Here is a 21,568-nt window from a genome sequence, read left to right as displayed (position 1 = left end):
GCGGACTAACTGTACCCAATGAGAGGCCTTGAGAACACAAGAGAAGGTTTTTTTCATATCCACTGATTAACCCTGACTGTTATAGCAGCAGCCGCAGCCACAACACCAAAACTCACCAGACGTCCAGACCACGGTCGCTGCCGCCGTCGACTAGGTGTAGTAGTGGTGGAACCTTTCTCAAATCGGCAGCTGTTGGCGCACTACAAAGTGTACACCTGACACATATGCCATGTACAGATTTCCAGGTGGCATACCTATATCCTCGTACGTGCATATATATATATGTCTGTATATACCCGCCGGATGCCAATATATAGGAGGGTCAAATCTCGAACACAGTTCGTCGAAAAATTACGGCGTGAGATAATTACCGATAGAATATAAAATAATTTTGCAAACACATACTCGTATACACTATACAATCAACGAAATTACGCGCATATATACCGTATTCATGTGTCAATTATGAGGTGAATAGAACAATAACGTTATATATTATTATGTTCGTTTATATCGTAGACCTTTTACTACTAGACTAGCCTTTTCTACAAATAGAACGGTCATAGATAGAGAGCGCTTTTTTTGTAACTTGTAACTTCATCATATAATATTATATATTATATATATTATTATACTTATACATTGTACTAGACACTAGACATATCAACACCGATGTCATACTGTACACGGTACACCACTGCAGTATGTCTGACCGGTTACTACCATAGGCTGCAAGGCTATTCTAGTAGTATATATAAGGTCTATGATTTATACCTAAACCTGCATGGACTGCAGCGCTGAAATCCCCACACATAAATACAATAGGTTTTATCTCTAGTTTGAACATGTTCATTAAAAATGTCAATATATATAAAATAAAATACTAAACATATATAGAAACATTGATCGTAAACAAAAAAAATAACACCTACAGCTATACTGTCTACACTTTTTAAGTTCTAGGGAGAGATTATTATTATTGAATATTAAGTAACGAAAATAAAAACAACTGTACATAGTTTTAGCAGTCAATTGGTTAGTGTCTATAAGCATGTAGTTATGGCATTAAGAAGGCTTAAAACGAACGCATATACATAATATTTATACACGATGACCGCTGTTTTACACTAATATTTCATTGTTTTAAACGAAAAACTGGAAAACTGCTGTCAAATTACGAGGTCAAAATCAGCAGCATCTTCTAAGACATTTAATTGCGCGTGCGCCAATACTGCAGACACGCGTTTACAGAACATAATACGCGATCGTTAATGAAAACGACTAATGGCGCAATACAATAAAGTTGATTTAATTCAAGCAAAAATCGGTTTATATTCGCGGAGTGACTCGGTTAAAAGTAAAATTTTCTCAGATGCAGTTCGCCAAACGGCTAAACCACTATAGAATATCGACAGTCATCCATCGAAGCAGCACCACTACGTCGGATGTCGTCAATATACACCAGCACCTTCTCTCTTTTTCCACATCTGTCGCCGATGCAATACGACGTAATAAATAAATAACGCGCGAAGCTTTTACGCGGAGTCAGCCATGTTAAATATACATATAATGACGCATTTTATATACTACAGCAGGGTCATATTTTTTTAGACGACCACCGATACCATTACTACCGCCGACGTCGTTTACACCCATGTACATTACATACCTGATAGCTAGTACACACGTACACACCACACCATACTCAATATCGATTGTGCTTTTAATATGCACAGTATGTACAAAACCGACCCGAGTGTTGTAGAAGTGGTGAATAGGTGTAGTGTGACGGGTAGCGGACGAAAGTGTCTGTTATATACCAGCGGTGATGGTGGCTGCTCCGACGACGGAGGAGGAAGCGGTCGACGTGAATACTACCCGCGCGTGGCGCTTGTGTGGGTAATAATTAATGACGAGAATTGGACTTTTATAGAACGGCGTGTATGGCTAAGCGAAATATGTGTGTGTATATGTGTACATGAAGCCATAAAGAACTATATACATACACGCGCCGAGAGAGAACACGAACCCCGAAGACACAGAAAATCAATAGTGGTGTGTGTGAGTGTATCCCACATCGGAGGTCGTGTCCAGTACCGAGAGTTTGTTTTTTTTTTCAAATCAACAGGGGAATTAATACCGCTGTATAATAATAACCATGTATACTGCGTACGTAGCCAACAATTTTTGTTCACCCTAAAATATCGTCGTCGTAGATATCGTCGTGGTGGATGACGACAGCGGCGAATACCCTTTATAACATTTTCCATCATACACTGAACCCGGATCTCGAATCTCGATATCTCTAACCTCCCCATGGAATACGAAACCGTTTACTCGGCCAAGAATAGTAATAATAATAATTATTATTAAAGTCGTAAAAAGAAATTTTACTCTTATTATTATCGAAAGTGTAAGGATTTTATTTTTACGGACTTACAATCCGTGGGATAAAATGTGTTCAAACGAAAAACGCGCGATTACACGCCATTCACTTTCCGTAGAAAATGTTAAACAATGATTTTCATTATTAGAGGTTTACTTGACCACGTTCGGCTTCCGCCTCTCGGATCATTACCTTACCACCGATATATTATAATTCTGAGTTAGACAAGCACCAGAAGCGTTCAGTGCGTACTCGATTTTCGTATGGTGATAATGCTCAGATTCATTAGTATACCAAAATGTTATCATAACTTATTAAAAAAAAAAAAACATCAAAAGCGGATAACATTTCGGATGATCGTCGGGATAATGTTTTACCAATCATAAAATCGGTAAAACGAATTGAGGCACGTACCTAAAAGGTTACCTGCAACCTTAAGTAAATTGTAAAAATGATAAATTACCGTTTTGATGATCATATGATAATATTATTATTATTATTATTATTATTATTATTATTATTAATCATAATCAAATTACTGTACAATGAAAACGCAACGGCGTAGCTCAAACCATACATGCACTTTCGTTGGTTGAAATTTAAAATAGGAGGGCAAATAAAAATATCGCGACAAGGATTTTTATAACGTTCCCGTCACCCGGCGGGCAGTATAACGGGTGAATTACAATTGGATTATACGACTTTAATAATTATTATCTCGTCGATAGACCAAATACCGCCACTGGCCAGCTGGCCCCACCAACCGACGACGTTATTGGATCAAACAAATAAGCACGTCATATTACTAAGGTTTACTTTAACATAGTGTAATTTACCACCGTAATATATATATATATATATTATTGTTTCAAATTAAATTACGGTTTAGCTGTTATTATAGTATGAAAGGATTAGCACGTCGTTTTCAATTTCTTTCGCGCGTGGACCGAAATGAAATATAAGAAATATTGATTCAATATTAATATAGGTAAGTATGTAATACGATAATAATTTACTGCGCGCGCAGGCGAATATTTACAGATTACTTACAATTAATTGAGGCAGGTAGTTTAAAATACGTTTTTTTATGCGAAACCGTCGTTAAAATCGAATACACTCGCGCGACCACTCACACTGTTGATCAACACTGTACTGACGGCGGACCACGGACTTGCAGCGAGTGCAGGTGCGACAGTTATGACGACAATATTATCGTTTACGTCGTCGTGTATAGATATATATGCGCCTATGGGCAAATGGTAATAATTGTGACAATAACGAGAAAAGATAAAACGGGCATGATAGGCGTCAGTTCGCCAAACGCGCAGTGCAGTCCCCCACGCTCTGCAACCGTAAACAAAACGGACAAAAAAAGAAAATATTATCCCAAAGACGGTGCTATATTCTTATTATTATTCGTCGTGGTCTCTGGAGAACGAACGATGTTGTACCGACGCGGTGTAAAGGGAAGAAAACAGATATTATGCCATACTGTTAGTACACACACACACACATACGCTCGCGAGTCGGTCGGTCGGTGGTGCGAGGAGTGTGCACGACGAGGGGGAAAAAGAGCTCCGCTGGCAATGGTCGTTGACCTCTATTGTGGCGGCGTCGTAGTCGTAGTATTCGTCGTCGACGACGAGCCGACGACGATTTTTTCGTTTTCGGCCGTCGAAGCAACAAAGTATAAACACACGACGACGCATCGCTCTACAGTGGCTTGTTTCTCGTGTATTACGCCCGTCTAGCACGCGTACGGATAGACTTTAATCCTTACCGGTTTGGGGCTATACTACTAATTTTTTACGCGAAAACGGAACGCGTACGTGTCGTCGTCAATAATCTGCTGATTTCCATAATGTGTACAACCCAACCGAATACCACTTAAAATACAATATTTAAACCTTCGTCCAGGAGTACTCCGGATTACTTGAAGAGACAAAATAGTGCGATATGATCGTGTTATTTTTTTTCTTAGTTCAGCCGTTGTTACAAAGTTTTACTTATAGAACCACTCGGCATTACGGCGGTCACAGAATTGTCTCGAGGGAAACGAATTCGGTTGCGACGACGATGACGTGATTAAAGCGCTTTATAAAATATTTCTGTGCTATTTGCGCGAATAATGCGACGGGTATTAACGCGAAAGTGTAAATTAAAAATAACATTCGGTGTCTATGTATAACACGCGTGCATTTTCGTACCTACGCCGATGTGCCATATGGAATGACACGAGAAATAAACATAGCAACGATTTTGAATCAATTCCAAATCTCTGGTGTGACCCACAGAACATACTTTTGTATACCGAACGTATACTATTCTTCAAAAGCTATAAAAAAAAAGGCTAATAAAAACGCCAGTTATATTGTTTCTCGGACTCTTTTTGTAGCCTTTTCATAAAATTGTCATTTTAATAAATTATACAAGAGAATTTACCGTATTCGAATCTGTACACGAATACAAATAATACTATGATGAATTCAGTCAGAAACTCTAAACGATAGTGATACAAATATTTATTTTAAATGTTATTTGGATTGAAAAATAAACGCGATTCTTCCAAATCTGTAAAAATCTTATGATAAACACAATTAAACATACGAAAAGTAGGAAGTCGGAGAAAAATACACTCCCCGCGTTATAGTCTGTACATTGTAAATAATAATAATATAGATATTACAATGATTGTAATCGATTTTATTTTCTTCCCATTGACATATTACAAAAACGGCATTTAAAAAAATATACGTAAATATCATTCATCGTTATTACGATATAATACCTATTATTATTAAAGATTTGAGAAAAAAAATACAATAAATTATCCTACACATTATAAAATACGTTTATATGCACAGAAAACTTAGAAGCGTCACAACGTGCTCTGTTTCGGTTATATTGTATTTTATTTTTATTTTTAGGTGAACCACTCGCTGAAGTTTAAAAACAAAATGTTTTCTTTTAAGCTATTTACCTGCTGTGACGAAGGCACCGTCGCCAATGGGTTCAATCGGGATTAAATGGATCTGACCCAATATGTATAAAATATACTTGTGTTATTCACACTGTACACACACACGCATATGATATGTATATAAAAAAATGCCTACAGATATATTACGGGTATAATAAAAAATACAAGTCAATTTTTATAATTTATTTTCTTTAAATATTGAATCATTCAGTTACAAAAATGATTATATTATTTCTAATTGCGTGAATATTAAAAATTAACTTATTTTATAACGTAAATATTTCCAAATTTATTAATTATAAAGTACTTTCTATAAACCACTCTGTTTTCTTTTGAATTAATTTGAAAAAAATGTTGCTTCATATCAATATAATAAAACATAATTGTATTATCAAATATATATACTGCAGTAGCACAATGTCTATGTCAATTTAAAAAAGAAGTAACTATTAATTTTTGTTTGGGCAGTTTTTATTTTTCCCATACTTGCCTAGTTTGACTAATTGTCAATTTTTTTTGGTATGAAAAACAATAGATTAACCTCGAGTTACTTAAACGTACAATTTCAATTGGCGGAAACGATAGGATTAATAATTAACTTATGACCTTTATGATGGAATTCCTTCTTATCGCCACGAAAACGACACTGATAATAAATAATAATATAATCTCTCCGTCACTGCGCCGATATTTCACCATCATACGATTTTCTTGGCGTAGTTTATTAGTTTCATGGTTATAAGTGTATTTCAATAAAACGAATAAAAAAGGTATATATACATCTAATGATAATTAAAATCAATTCTTTGTTTATTGGAATGCATTAAATTATTTTATACAAAAAAAAAAAAAAAACAACGCAAGGACAAGATTTCAAAATGTTTTCACTGTTGTTTACGATTAACACGGTTTTTTTTTTCGTTTATTTAATCACCTACATTACAGCGATGCAACTACTACAGTATTATGAATAACTATTAACTACTAACTTGTTTTTATAACTTAACGATAAAATAACATTTCTTTAGAGAAAAAATTGGTGTTGTACTATTTTATTGCAAACAAGTATTACAATAATGACAGCTCTGTAAGAACTTAATTTCCATGAAGAAAAAGAAAAATGTCATTTGTTTATTGATCAAAGCTTTCCAATTTGTAAACGTAGATACTTTATTCATATAGTGTTACTTACGAACCGTAGACGATAAACGTCGTCCACCTTGAATAACTCAGACAGCGATCATTATTAAAATGAAAACTAAGTATAATCGGATTTCAGAAATTTGATAAGTTTATACATATCATGTCTTAAACATATGTGACAAGAATGTATTTTTGATTACGCTAGCAAAAAATTGTTGCTCATAGTATAATTTATGCTGAATGGTAAAGAAAAATATATACATATAGTTTATAGTAAAGGTATATATCATATACCTTGTACACATACATTCTATAAATATACACAAGTAAAAAATTCTCAAACTCTCAACAAACATAGTTCAAAATGATAGTAAAAATTCAAAAGAATAAAAAAAAAATGCTTTTTAAAAATCCAGAACTAATACAAAATATTTAGTAGATTGAGAATTTGGAGTATTTCCAAAAACTATTTATGAAAAACATGATCTGTATACTGTAAAAATATTAACGCCGGCAAAAGTTATTATTGTTATTAACTAATCAAAATTACGTAAAAAAAAATTGTCGAGAAACGTTCATCGATTAAGTACTTATGCTTAGAAAAAAATAATCCATTCGTTATTATTAAATATAAGTTTTAATATAATATCCAGGACATAGTTAAATTATAAATTGATTATCAAAAACCAATAAAAATTTTATTACTTGACTTAACAAGTATATAATATGTAAAATGTAAATATAATAAAAACGCACGACACACATGTATGATGTATATAATATAAATGAATGATGAAGTATAAACATGTTTATACTCATAAAAGCAATAGGTATAATAAGTATGTTCTATATAATGTAACTAATCATTAAATAATTATTGAGCTATTGAAGTTATGTTTAATTGTAAGCAGATTTTCTTCCGATATTAAAATGTTAGTGTCGAAGAAAACTAACGAAATACTCGTTGAGGGTATTTCATATTAAAATTTTCACTTTGTTAAAACTTTGAACGTGCTACACTTCCAATATGAATAATACATGCTATTATATTTTATTTATTTTACTAATCTTAAAAGTTTGAAATGCCCGAGAAAACATGTGTACAGAGGAATAATAAGTCACTCTATATAGTCTTTACATTTAAAATTCAAACGACAAATAGAAAATTACTCAATGCTCGAATACTTTTAGCTCCCTTCCCGTCCCACGTCGTGTTCAGAAAGTCAAATTATATTGCAAATGTTAACGTCACGAATTTATACACACACGCACGCGAATATACACAAATAAGCACAAAACACAAAAAGTATGATGGTCAGATCACAGAATTATATATTAAGCATTATTCTAGATGATTAATAATTATAATGATAAATTTATTATTTCATTTAAAATACATTAAAGAATGATGATCACTTTAGTGATAACTAATACCAAATGTTTGTCGTTAAAAACTGAAGTTAAACTATTTCTAAATGATTAAATGTATAAGTTATAAATTGTGTTAATAAAAATATATAATCAACATCCAATATACTCATAAACATTTTTTTTCTTCAAAAATAATACGTTAATATACGTAGTAATCGGTTTAACCTACTATCTAAACCTAATAAAAAACACTATACAAAACAAGTATATTTTTATATTAGATATAAAAAAAATTTCATAGTTTCAAATAAGCTCTTTCGTTATTAACTTAAAAAAATTAATTTTTGCAAAACAAATTAGCTATTTTATAGTTAATATTAATTATTAACACTTTTTATCATAATGATATGTCAAAATTATAATTTATTCAGATATTGGCTAAGTTTATAAATATTTAGGTATTTTGTATTAAATCAGTAAATTTTTATAGTCAAAACACAGTTTAATCTTTCGAAATAATTGTCAATACTTAGCTTATCAAGTTAATAAATTACAAATGTTGGTACAATATTCTAAAATAATACACTAAAATGTTCAGGAATTTTTTTCTTCTAGGTACATTATAACGTGGAACAATTGTTATTGTACGCATAATCAAAAAAAATTATAATTAGTAAATAAGAAAAAAAAAGAGATTTTATATTTTTAAAAATTATTTAAATATTGTTTAAATAAAAAATTCTTATATAATTTGAAAATATAAATAAAGCGAAGATATTATATTTCAGACCAATAGATATCATAACCTTGTTCATGAATTCATGATTCATAAATATGTAATTTAGCACACATGTAATTATCTGGTGAAATTCATTTGGCACTTACTAATTAATGCACAAAATAAATTCAGTAGAATATTTTATGAGTATTGTAAAATAATATTAATAAAATTGTTATTTTTTTTTATTTTTTGATTAAATTATAATATTACTATTATGAAGTAATAAACTTAGTAGGTATACCTATCATTTTTAATGGAATATTAATTAACTACTAGTGATTATTTACAGATTTTGATTACGAATGTATATTACGTTATATTTTGTATTTTTAACAAACTGTACCATACCAGTGCGTTTTAAGTTAAAATTATGTCTTACATTTTAAAAAATTTAAAATTTCTAATTATTGTTATATTTGCGATAGTGAATAAATACATGTAATGTAGAAATATATAATGTATATACTATATATATTTATAGTTTTAATTACTATCTTATGGTACAATAACGAAAACTATATAAATATGCAGTACGTTAAGTTTTGTCTTTAAACAGTTCTAATTAAATTAGTAGGATAAAGCTAGAAAAATTTAACAAAAATACTTCAGGGATTCGAGATGCTTAAGCCATGCACGCGATATTAAAAAAAAAAAAAAACGTATAGGTAGATTAAACTGCTAACAACATATTATTATGTATATAGAAAATATATATTCATCTGGAAACATTCAAAACCCATAAATGAACTCGTTAGTGGTATTTTAAAAATGTCGACATAATTTAAAAGGTTTATTTCATATTTTCACATATAACCGTCGTTAACAATAATTGACGTCAAATATGTTTTACGGTTTTAATATATTATAGAATTATAATCGAGAAAAAATTATACAATATCAAGATTTTAAGTCGGAGTCAACACGACAAACTAAAAAAAATAATATAAAACTAATGACCTACCAAAAAGAAAAAAAACATATGAAACAGAATAAATTAATTCAAATGGTTTTTCACTGATTTACGGTAATATGTAAGTATGCGAGATAGAAATTGATATGAAGTAGAGACGAGTTTTGAAAGACTAAAACGTCTAAAACACGAAATCCCGTTACAGAAGAAAATTTTGTACACGTGTAACGGTGGCGCCGGCAAACGACCGTCGTCATAATAATATTAATAATATAAACATTGTTGACTGCCGATAAGATAACCAAACAACTTAAGCACTGTTTGCATAAGGCAGGCGGGAAATATCTGGAAAAAAATAGCGCAACGATGGACTGCGTTGTCGTCATCGTACACCGAAAAAACCCGACAACATAATAACGATGATAATTCATAATGTTAATTGAGTTTATTTAAGCGCGTATCGACAAGTTCTGAGAAAAAATCGTATGGACTACAAGTTGAGTACGACAATAATAATATGAATACGAAATATCAATACGATAATTCATGACGAAAAAATTGTCTACGTGACAGTTAATAATGGCAATGAAAACAATCGATTGTAGAGGCACAGACAGGTAGCCAGGTGCCAGCCAGCAGGCAGACGCGTTTATGGTGCACTGTGAAACATCGTAGCGCACAAGCCCCACAAATGCCGACAAAAGGGTCGGCGTGACCGTGAGGACGAACAGATTACAAATGTTTATCCCTACGAATTCCTCGACGTCTCCAGAGTCTTTGCGTCCACTGACGTCTCACTCGCTCTTTGTCGCTCCCGAACGTATATTTTGAGTAAACATACGATTACAATATCGTGATACATAGAAATATGTGCCCCCCCGCGGCGATACATTAGTTCAAACATCATTGGATCGAGATCAGGATGAGCAGCGCATGCACGCGGGTGGTTAAGGCAGACGAAAGAGTAAAGACGCCCCTGAAAAGGAGGCCAATAATACCGAAATGTGAAATGATATATCGCGCGCACCGGCGATGTCATTGCGCAAACAGGCCCCGCCGACACAGCCGGCTGCGACGTTGCCGTCTGTTGCACTAGCGAGTGGGGAGAACCGTTCCGGTGTTGCTCGGGTCGCCAACGTCGCTCACGCGTCCGCGACGACCACTTTATACAGACGGTAGTGACGGCGGCACCTGAGATGGTTGTGGAGGTGGTAATGGTAGAAGTGGTGGTGATGGTAGCCGTCGTCGTCGTCGTCGTCGACTATTCCGGAAACGATTTTCAGCGATTCTTTTCATTTATTTATACATAATAAAATATTCTTTTTTTTTTATTCATAAATAATCAATAATCTCCGTTTTTGCCTCCTGCCGAGTAACCGATTATCGACAAACTTAGGAGACAAAATATCTTGGAATTATGTTTTAGTTAAAAGTTGACCATTTTTCAAAAAGTTAATAAATCGCTCTAATGACGCGATGACCCACTGCGCTAGTGCGGGATGATCATTATTAATATTATTAAGAAGTCGAAAACAACAGTCGGCGAGCTACTGCTACTAGATAAACCTTTAATCGGACAACGGACACACGGTGCGAGAGATATCGATTTCTGGAACCGTTTTGACATTTTGACTAATCTTCAACAACAAAGCTGGCGCTAACGCGACCCCCGTTGACGATGGATTTTCGGGTAAAGATGGAAACGTATTACGGGTTGCTCCAAAATACAGACCCAGTAACGACTGCACATCGATCATGAATGGGACTGTTTGACAAAAGAAATACTGTCCGTTTCGTTTATGATAATATAATTAATTCACACGGCGATTTGACCACTGTAGCCGCAATTCGCTACCTGACCAATCTCGTAGCCGAAATCGGTCACTAGGGTTGAAATAATTTGATAATTATAATATGATCATTGTCATTGATCATTTGAAATCAGATAACGAGCACTTGAGTGCTTAACAATAAAATTATTGGTGCTCACTGAGACACAAATCGTTTCATAACAATGACAATATTCACTGGATTGGATTTTTTGGAAACTTTCGTCATAAAGAATACCTAAAATGGAAGTGATGTGCCTAATAACATTGGGAGTTAAATTGTTGTCGATAAAAAAGATGATTTTTTTGTTTTTAAAAAATATTCTGAGTCACGAAAACTTAATGTATAAAGTACAAACCCATATATACAGACTCTTGATGGGTATAAACGTGCCCATTAACGGTGTTCCACGTAACTATAGTGTTATTTTATACTCGCCGACTGCATAAACAAATAAAAAATAATAATAATAATAAAACAAACAGACGCGGGTATAAAATTTTTTAGATATCTTTCGTAATTTATTTTGTGGAATTCCACGATCTCGTATACGTGTGCACCCACAAAGACGACATTCATATTGCCTAAATAATTAATTTTGTTTGATTACCGACTATAAAACACGGTCCATAGGTAGGTATTATATAAAATATAATTCTTCTATTTTTTAATAAAACGTTCTAATTAATAGTTGTATAGTTAACGATTACGCAATAAAAGAAAGTTTATTTTCATTCGTACACACATAAATTCAAAGGGTTAAAGGAAACAAATATCATTTGGTTCAACTTTTACCCTAGTAATTTAAAATACACCTCCAAAGTATTAGTCCGGTGACATAAATTCCAAGTAAAAACGAGGTAAACATTTCTCAAACAAAGATCATAATTCATAAATAATATTAATATATTATATATACTAACGTTGAAGTAAATAAATTCTAGAGAATATTTACAAGTATAACAAAATATAAATGTTAATTGACACTTGATTGTTATAAAATCGCACTATCCGAAAATATAACAAATATTGATTTAAAAAAAACTTAAATGTAAACTTGCAATTTTTATAGTTAATAATCAAATATTAATTCATATTAGTTTAGTGCACTATACGTGTAAATTTAATATACTTCAGAACATTAATTAATTAGTATAAAAAATGTTTACTATCATCAATGCTAAATGTCTACTTATTTTATTTTTATTATAAAAACAATGTATCCTGACAAAATTAAATACATACTTGGTAACTCATAATTGTTTTTCTTAATAACTAAGTTATTAACATTCAATGTAACATACAACGATTATATAAGCACCATTGAAATTGTAAATTTTTTAAATTAAGTTTTAATCGTGAAAGCCTCAAAATAATGTTACATACTTTTTCACAGTATCTTTTGTTCAATACATGTCATGCATAATTTTATACGATGGAACAGTTTTTAAAGGAGGTATCACATACTAATGTAGTTTATAAAAGAATTTTGACAGCGGGACAACATTTCATCGCATAAAAAGTATTAGAAGGTTTTGTACATACTTTAAGATGGTTGAATCAAAAAGGAACCCTACTAAAAAAAACTCACCTACACAAGAAAGTATGATATGAATATCAAGGGATTAAATGAATGTAAATAAATTAACTAAAAATAAAATACAACTGTTTTCAAAAATTATAATCAATTTACAATAAGAATTTTTGATAACATATAAATATATTAATGACAAGGGAAAATTTACTTGAAGAGTCTCATTTAGGAGGTACTCTTACAGACATTAATTTTTATTTGTGTACATAATATTATACATTATCACACACACACAATATATCACACTAATGTACCCGAGTTGTATAATTGACATCAAAAAAGGTCAAGTTTCTCATTCTTTTTACTGATTATTATTTTATTGACAAATAATGTAAGAAAACAAAGTTTAATAAATAGATAAAATATAATACAAAGAATTAAATCGATTATATGACTTCTGATTGATAAAAGTAATGATATCAATGATGGAAAAATAAATAAATCTAAACAACAAATTGGCGACTATCACCGAGTTGTATAATCACGGATCGAAACGTAGCTAACACCAAATTACAAACAATGTTAGACGCTCATCGAAAACAAAATCCTTATTCGACATAATTGACGTTAATTGAACTCATCCTCTCCGCTTGAAAAAATAAACTATTATGAAATCGGTCCACAATATATATTATAATAATACAATGGCCGTGTTATGACTATGGAGAATTATTATTTATTATGCATAATATATAGGTACCTATATCATAAATGGAAAATAAGAATGTTAGTGATATAAAAATAAAAAGCTTAAGTGCAACGAGAACCGATGCGCGACAACCACGTATATTGAATAATAAATTCAAATAAATATATATTTAACATGATTTTTTTTATTTAAATGAAATCATTGTGCGATCGTGACGCAAGATGTTTACAACAAACTTGAAAACAATTTTTTTGGTTCTCCCTCCACGATGCTTTAAATGAAAATAATATGAGTGAAAAATTTACTGTAGATAAATGTTACACGACAAGTCTTAATACGTTAAACGTTAAATAGACAACGGGGAGCAAGGATAAAGAAGAAAAAGGACTCTAGTCAAATACGTAACAGTGTATTCACAAATACAGATACGAAGCATTTATCTTTATTGAGCAATCGACCATTTGCCTTACCTCTTCCGACATTTTACGATCATAAAGTACAGACAATTCGTCAAAGATTGGCGAATTTCGAATTTACAAAACGTCGTGTGTTTTCATGTAATTTATTCATCAGATGTTACGATGAGTATACACACAAACGACAGCAGTTGGCGGTTTTCAAGGTAAAACGGCTGCAACGTCAACGGTTTATATAATAAACATACATACATACATAGAGGCAGTTAGGCACCTATCATGTTATTATTATATCATTTTTTTTTTTTTTTTTTTTGTCAACCATCCATCTCTACTGCTTACGTGAACAAACCTAATAATAATAAATTTTACTACGAGATAAGACACACCCAGAAGACCCGATTTCTAATCTCATGTTCGACGCGGGCCCCTACTACCTATTGTACCATCATCTCCCGAATGTAAAATTTTCGCCATCGACTTTCCAATAGAAAATGTCAATGTCAGTTTGACACCAAATAAAAATCGACACGTCATATACGTCATACACAGGATATGTTGTATTTTCCACAACGAAGATAATTTATTAATATACGTCATATATAAATAAAATAGACGGAGACGAGAGGATGTAAACGAAAAATCCTGTGCGACAGCCGACTACTACTGTAATAATATATGTATATAAGTAGTTATATCGTAAGTGAGTAAGGTGCATGCGACGAGGAGCAGCTCTATTCGGGTTTCGTCCGCAATCTTCTCGTTAATCCTCTTCAGCCGAAGGGGGAAAGTTCGCGAGACACACGGAAATCGGATGATCCCAACATCTCGTACACTCTTAAACAAGTATTTACCGAACGGCACTTCTTTACTACTGCCTACCTGTATCTATATCATCGCAAATGGAACCGAAATGAAAACTGATTTTTTCGAACGGCAGGTGCGACGGCGGAGAAAAACTTTGACGCAGATATTCGATGCCGGTCAAAGACACGTGCACAATAATATATAGGATGCGCGTTATCAATGTCTTGACAGGGTATAAATCATGTCAATCTATGACTCTATGTATGTTAGTGCGAATGCGATAAGAAATGTCCACTTTCTACGACCCAAATACCAGGTTGCCGAGGGGTTTTAACATCGGTGAAGGACGTATGTTTCCGTGCCAAATGTAGAGCGATGGGTGCGGCTACCATGAAGAAATACAATTGGAAAAATAACTCACGTAGTCATATAGCTGAGTCCTCCACGGTTGTGCGAAGACGGAGAGTTCCTCAAGCCATCGAAAGGATTAGGTTTCGGACGGTAATTCATGATAGTAATGATGACGACTGCAGCGGCGGCAATTCGGTTTCTTTAAAGCTGTTCAGAAATACATTATGGATATCGCACACAGAGAAGCCGATAACGGATTTACACCTCGGACACTCAACGACTTAAAAGCTACAACGATCTACACATCAATTATATAATATTTTCACTCGTCGTTTACACCGCGTCGGACACGACAGCGACCACCACTAACCCGGAACACAATACCACTAGCATTAACTATATAATATTTTATAGAATAGAACGCGCACATACACACACTTCAACGATACGATCACGGATTTTAGCACACACACGCATAAAACGATTTACATGAAATAAAAATATGTTACACTCGAGGGCGGCGGCCACACTAACGATCGCGCGAAATATCGTAGGTACTGGAAATTTTTATTATTAAATAGCGACTATCAATTTTGTCAAAAAAATTTAATTATTTAAAAAAAAAAAATTATCATTTTCACGGAGCGGACGAGCGACCGGAGACCAATCGTACGGAAGCCATATTGAGTGTCCGCCGCCTCTGCCGTTGTGAGAGAAGAGCGCGCCGCGCGTCGGTGGTAGCGGTGTATGTACTCCGCTGCCCCGACTACTCTACCCCCCACCGCCGTGAATGCAACGTGGAGGGGATGGACGCAAGCAGCGGGGAAAACGCTACAGTGGATGGGTAGCCCGTAGGTGGTAGGGGTACGCGTGGCGGTGCATGTCTCGGGCCGGCGGTAAAGGACACACACACAGGCGCGCGCACAGTTGTAATCGGACGTGAAGTGGGACGGAATATTATGGGTCTAGCGGCGGGTGGTGGGGTGGGGCTGGCGCGCGTGTGTTTGTACAGAGCGATCGCGGTGTACGACCCATTAACAAGTGAAAAGTTTACCGAAATAAAAAATCTTCACCCCATTATTCCTCCGCGCGCATAATCGCAGAGAGTTCCTGCTACCAACGCAGCTGATGGCGGTCGACCGATGATGAGTAAAGCGACCAGAAATCGCGCGCGATTTATTGTCAAATCGGTATGCTAATCGCAAACGGATGTAACGGGCCCGAGGACGTTAGGGACGACACGTAACGGTGTGCGCGTATTAAATGAGAAAACGGAATGCAAAAAAATTCCGGTTAAGACGATAGTCACTATTTTTGCATCGTTGACACGACTATAGTTACAACATTTTGTTGGTACTTGACTATAAAAATAAATGTAATATATATGCACGCTATATTACATAAATGTATGTTTGCGTTTCCTTGTCTGCAACTTTTGAACACCGACTGTCTTTTCGCCCGTCCTTCCCCCCACGTGCCACCCACTAATACGATACTATTAATGCAGTCCCGGCGGCCCTTTCACAGCACAGCCAATAACCTCTTTAGTCGTTTATAAAACGATTGCAGAAAACCAGAAAAGCCTACGGGGTCAGTGATCCATATTTCGTATATTGTATGTATATGGGTATATATATATATATATTATATTGTATATAATATACACACCACAGTGCAGCGCGTGTATGGTGTATACTGTATGAACGAAAGTACGTAATAAAAATGCATTGTATAATCTTTTATGGTATTTTAATTTGTCGTTTTCAAACTGATTTTCGGTTAATTACAAATGTTATACATCGATAATGATAAATATTAATATACACTGTCGTCCCGAACGATTACAATCTAAAAAAGCACACATTCACTGATAATTCATAAACGATAATAATGTGTTTATTCATAAATCATAATATTATACAGCTACGACTCGATTACGTCGCAATAACAATCGGCGAAAAACACTCATAATTCGTGCCTATACGTACTTATTGTACCGCGTCTCCACATCCATGTAAATTATCGAATTTTATACGACGATTATAAGACAACAAATTAACAAGAAAAACCAACGCGATAAAACATGAAACTCTTCGATACCACTGTTTTATATCGAGTTACGCAAATACGCTATAGAGTTTTTGTTTTCTTTTTCTTAGTCAATTCAATTTAGTCTATTTATAGCTTGTAGTTTTGTGTAAATTTCAAGTCGACGATATTTTAAATATAATGATGTTGATGATACGTAGTATGATACAAATAATAGATTACTGCAGTAGGCAGTAGCTATCGCGATTTTTAAGACGACAACAACGAGTAATAAAAATAAAAAAATATTTATTTTTCAACATTTACACATCGGTAAACAAGTCGTGACGCGTTTCAATAAATATTTTCGACAACGAACACAAAAACAACGTGTATTATTATACCATCAATACGACATTTTGTGAGCGTGCATTCGATTTTGACGGTATTGTGTCGGTTTTCAAAACAGTCATAAAACGTCCGCCGCCGGGCCGGAAGAAATGACCTAACACCCCATACATGCTACATGGGCTTGCAACGATACGGTGGCGGTAGTTGTATGGTGCGTGGCAAATTCGTAATTTATCGTTAAGGTTTGAAAAGTCGAAAGGGATGAGTTTTATTATTTTCAACATATAAAGGAGCATTTTCATACGTAAGACACGTACGTGCACGTCTCCCAGCGTATTTATTCTCGTTTTTATTTTTTTTGATTTTAGTCTCCTCTGGTTTTTTCTGTTTTTTGTTGCAAACAATCGCCGTCGGAGTTGAATGCTATATAGTAAAGTTGTAATGTAGACTATCTGAGTATAGGATATTTATAGATCGAGACCAGTTTTTAATGTTTTATTTTATCCTTACTTCCTCAATACGACCTTGGATCGATGAATATTATAGGTACGCTAATAATATATACCCACTGGACTGTGGACTATACAATGTATCCATTTTTTTTTCAGCAATGACGCACTATTGATAGTGGTGAAGTGGAGTCCACGGAGTCATTAAAAAATAATTTTATTTAATATGCCTATCTGATAAATAATAATAAAATTAAAATATTTATTTTGTTTTTTATGAGAAAATTTAATCAACTAACGCTGGGCCATTGTAGTAAAAAAGAGCCCCATCGCATAAAACTACAAAAAGATAAACTGCAGAATACGAGTATAATGATTTTTTTTAGATTTTTATGTATTATACTAATACTATATAGAAAAAAATACGATTTTCATCCAATTTATTTATAATGTAATTGCTCAAAAATTACCTACATATACAGTCATGTAGGTATAAACTATACTTATATAGATACGTAGATACGTAGAATAACAAGAATCACAGACACCTGAATAAACACAATCGTGTTGTTAACATAAATTATATTAGTGGCGTGATAAAATTAATGTATATTACAAATTTACAACAGTGTATACTATATACTATAATAATATATCAAGTGGATTTCATACATTATGTTACCACTGGTAATTTACCGGCAATGTTTGACATTATATGCCAAAAATCCACCAGTTAATATACCTATATATTTATCAGATTAACTGGATATTATAAACAATGTCCTAAGTAAATTAGGCAATGAAATAAATAATTATATAATTAAGATATTGAAGTCTATCGTTTTATTGTTGAATTACCTAAGTAAAATGAAAAAAAAAATATCACGAAGTTTTAGACAAAATAGAAATGCACTTAACTTAATCATAGAATAATCAGAATATAGTGTAGTAACTGTGTATAATTGTATTAAAATAATAAACTAAATATTATCTAAATAGTATATTATATGAATCAGCAGTTGTATGACCATCGGTCTATTCTAATTGGCGATCAGTTAACAAGGTGAAGTCTAATATAAAATTACAATTTGTAAAATTATGATGGATACAAAATTTAAATTTTATTGGGAATTAGTAAAAAGTTTTCAAAAATTAGCAACATATTATCATGGTTATTATCAACTTGATACATAAGATGAAATTTCTATATAACTTTATAATATCAGGAAAAAATTAATCACGATCTACTGAAAAAAATTTATTAATTGCCAACAAAATTCTTACCACAGAAGTTGTATTAAGGACAATGGTTTGATCAATAATAAACTAATGATTTACATGAGTTGTACAGGACAAAAAGGTTTCCAAATAAATAAAAAAATAATTTATTTAGTAATTTTAAGTGTTATCTCTCACTTCCATATTTAAATAAATAATATTTATAAAGAATAGTTGATAATATTATAAATTCAATTTTGAATAAATTATATATTTATAGTATAGCATAAGACTTTATAGGCATACTACAAAATAAACAATCATTTTACAAAATGACAATTCAATATAAGAATAAAATAAAATTATAATTTATTACTATTATGTTTATTGGTTTAACTCACTCTGCATTTCTGCATTATGCCTTAATTATTCACATTACCTTCACATCATAATAGTATGTCTGATCTTACGTTGTCGTCAATCTAATGATGTTCACCTAAGCACCTAACGATGTTGTCACGTTGACGCGGCCGCTGTTGACGCATATGCACACGGCGTTATTGTGTACAAGATAGATTTAATGACGTCAGAGTTTATTCCGTAAAAGCGATAATCTATGCTATAAATAGTAAAACAAGTTTTCCTAGTCTATGAGAAAATAAAACTCGCTTTCGATTTTACTCTTCAATTAAATGCTCTCCCACGGGCCCCAACCGTATAGAGCTAGAGACCAAAGCAGTATACAAGATAATGTCTTTTTTCAGCACATTTCTTCTTCGTGGTTAGTTCCTTTTTTTTCTTCCTTGTCATTGTCGTGATATATTTATGTCGGGTGCAATTCATCTGTGAGCGGTTAATTCAATTTATGTAGAATAGTAGACAAATCGATACATGCAATGCAGACGTGCGTCTGCACCAAATCGATTATTATTCACCAGCAATCGTATATATTTTATATTATGGTTATAATATGTGCCGTGTAGGGTTTGAAACTCCCCCGTCAATTTGTTGAAAGTTTTAAATAATCAATGAAGCCTGAACATTGTTTAACGCACCGAAATGGAAAACAGACAATTTTTGTTTATACCCATTATGTTTTAATTTAACTATAACATAATATGTTATATTTTGTAAGAAATATTTGTAATATATTTTTTGTTATCGTGCACGGTGGTAATAAACCATAAAACAACACAAGTTTCACATTTAAATAACGAGCAGGCTGACTTGTTTTTCTTAAACCGTTGGAATGAGTAGTGTGTGCATACTGTACAGTAATAATACTGTACCTTTTTTTGGTCTATATCAGAACGACCGCGACGAAGACATCAGTATAACTGGTATATAATAATGTACCTATAACACCTGTCCGACACGTGCATTGAAAATATGAGTGCGGCTACACTATAATATAAACCTCTCCTGATATAATAAACAACTATAATAAATATATATTAAAACCCCACGCTTACGTCACATGATTCACCGAAACTCTTAATATATTGTAATGTTTATAAATTATAAAAATGTACATTGAAAGTTTAAAATTTATTTAAGACTCTGTAATAGTTACATATTATTAGATATTTATAATATTTCATTTCTTATAGCAGGTACTTTATGGCTTATATCTAATATGTATATACCTACAATGGCTACACAATAATATATTATATTAAAATATGATTATAAAGTAAAAAAATAAATCATAATATTTTAGTTATCAAAAAAACGATAGAATGAAATTGGATTTTATAAAATGTCCTTCAATCGAGTAATTTTTTGATAGGTAATTTAATGAAAATAATTTCTGTACATTATCAATTCAATTATAATTTGGAATTCAAACGTGGAAAATTGGAAAAAATAATTTAAAAATATTACCAAGTTCAGAAAAAATTAAAGACAAGTAAGTTTTAAGTTTAAAAAAGTTTAAAATTTGTGCGTTGTATAGAAATATTTTTTTCTCAAGATAAGATTTCTGACTTGTTAGTTATCAATAATGTACGAGTAGTAACCGATAGATGTATGATATGTACTCATTAAATCAACGCTCGGACAGCAGCTATGTATAATTAAATATATTTTTAAGAAGTTTTATTTATTATACACAATAATTGGTCGGTTAGTTTTTAAATTGTAATATTTTATAAGAGTAATAAGTATTTTAAATTGGAGAGATTAAATTAGAACCATCGTCGACGTGGGGAAAGTAAACATCGTATCTCCTTGTACATGCACCGCTACATAACTATTATAGTGTTACTGACCTTTTATCTAATAAATAAATACAATTTTACAATC

General features: G+C 32.6%; 1 protein-coding gene across 4 annotated transcripts in view; it reads right to left on the bottom strand.

The window, feature by feature from the left end:
- Positions 1-21,568, bottom strand: part of LOC112603710 (AF4/FMR2 family member 1-like) — a 137,186-nt gene that overhangs the window by 36,986 nt on the left and 78,632 nt on the right. The window contains exon 1 of one of the 4 annotated variants that reach the window (XM_025352415.1): positions 15,289-15,910. The exons of the other annotated variants lie outside the window; for them this stretch is intronic. Within the exon in view, the coding sequence (XP_025208200.1) occupies positions 15,289-15,377 (89 nt within the window). The 5' untranslated portion in view covers positions 15,378-15,910. Of the gene's footprint in view, positions 1-15,288; positions 15,911-21,568 lie in introns of those variants that run through there. 4 annotated transcript variants of the gene reach the window in all.

This window comes from Melanaphis sacchari, unplaced genomic scaffold (assembly GCF_002803265.2).
Source record: "Melanaphis sacchari strain LSU unplaced genomic scaffold, SCAv2.0 Contig10_pilon_pilon, whole genome shotgun sequence".
Taxonomy (NCBI): domain Eukaryota; kingdom Metazoa; phylum Arthropoda; class Insecta; order Hemiptera; family Aphididae; genus Melanaphis; species Melanaphis sacchari.
Note: the sequence above shows the minus strand (reverse complement) of the source record. Positions and strands in the feature narration are given on the sequence as shown.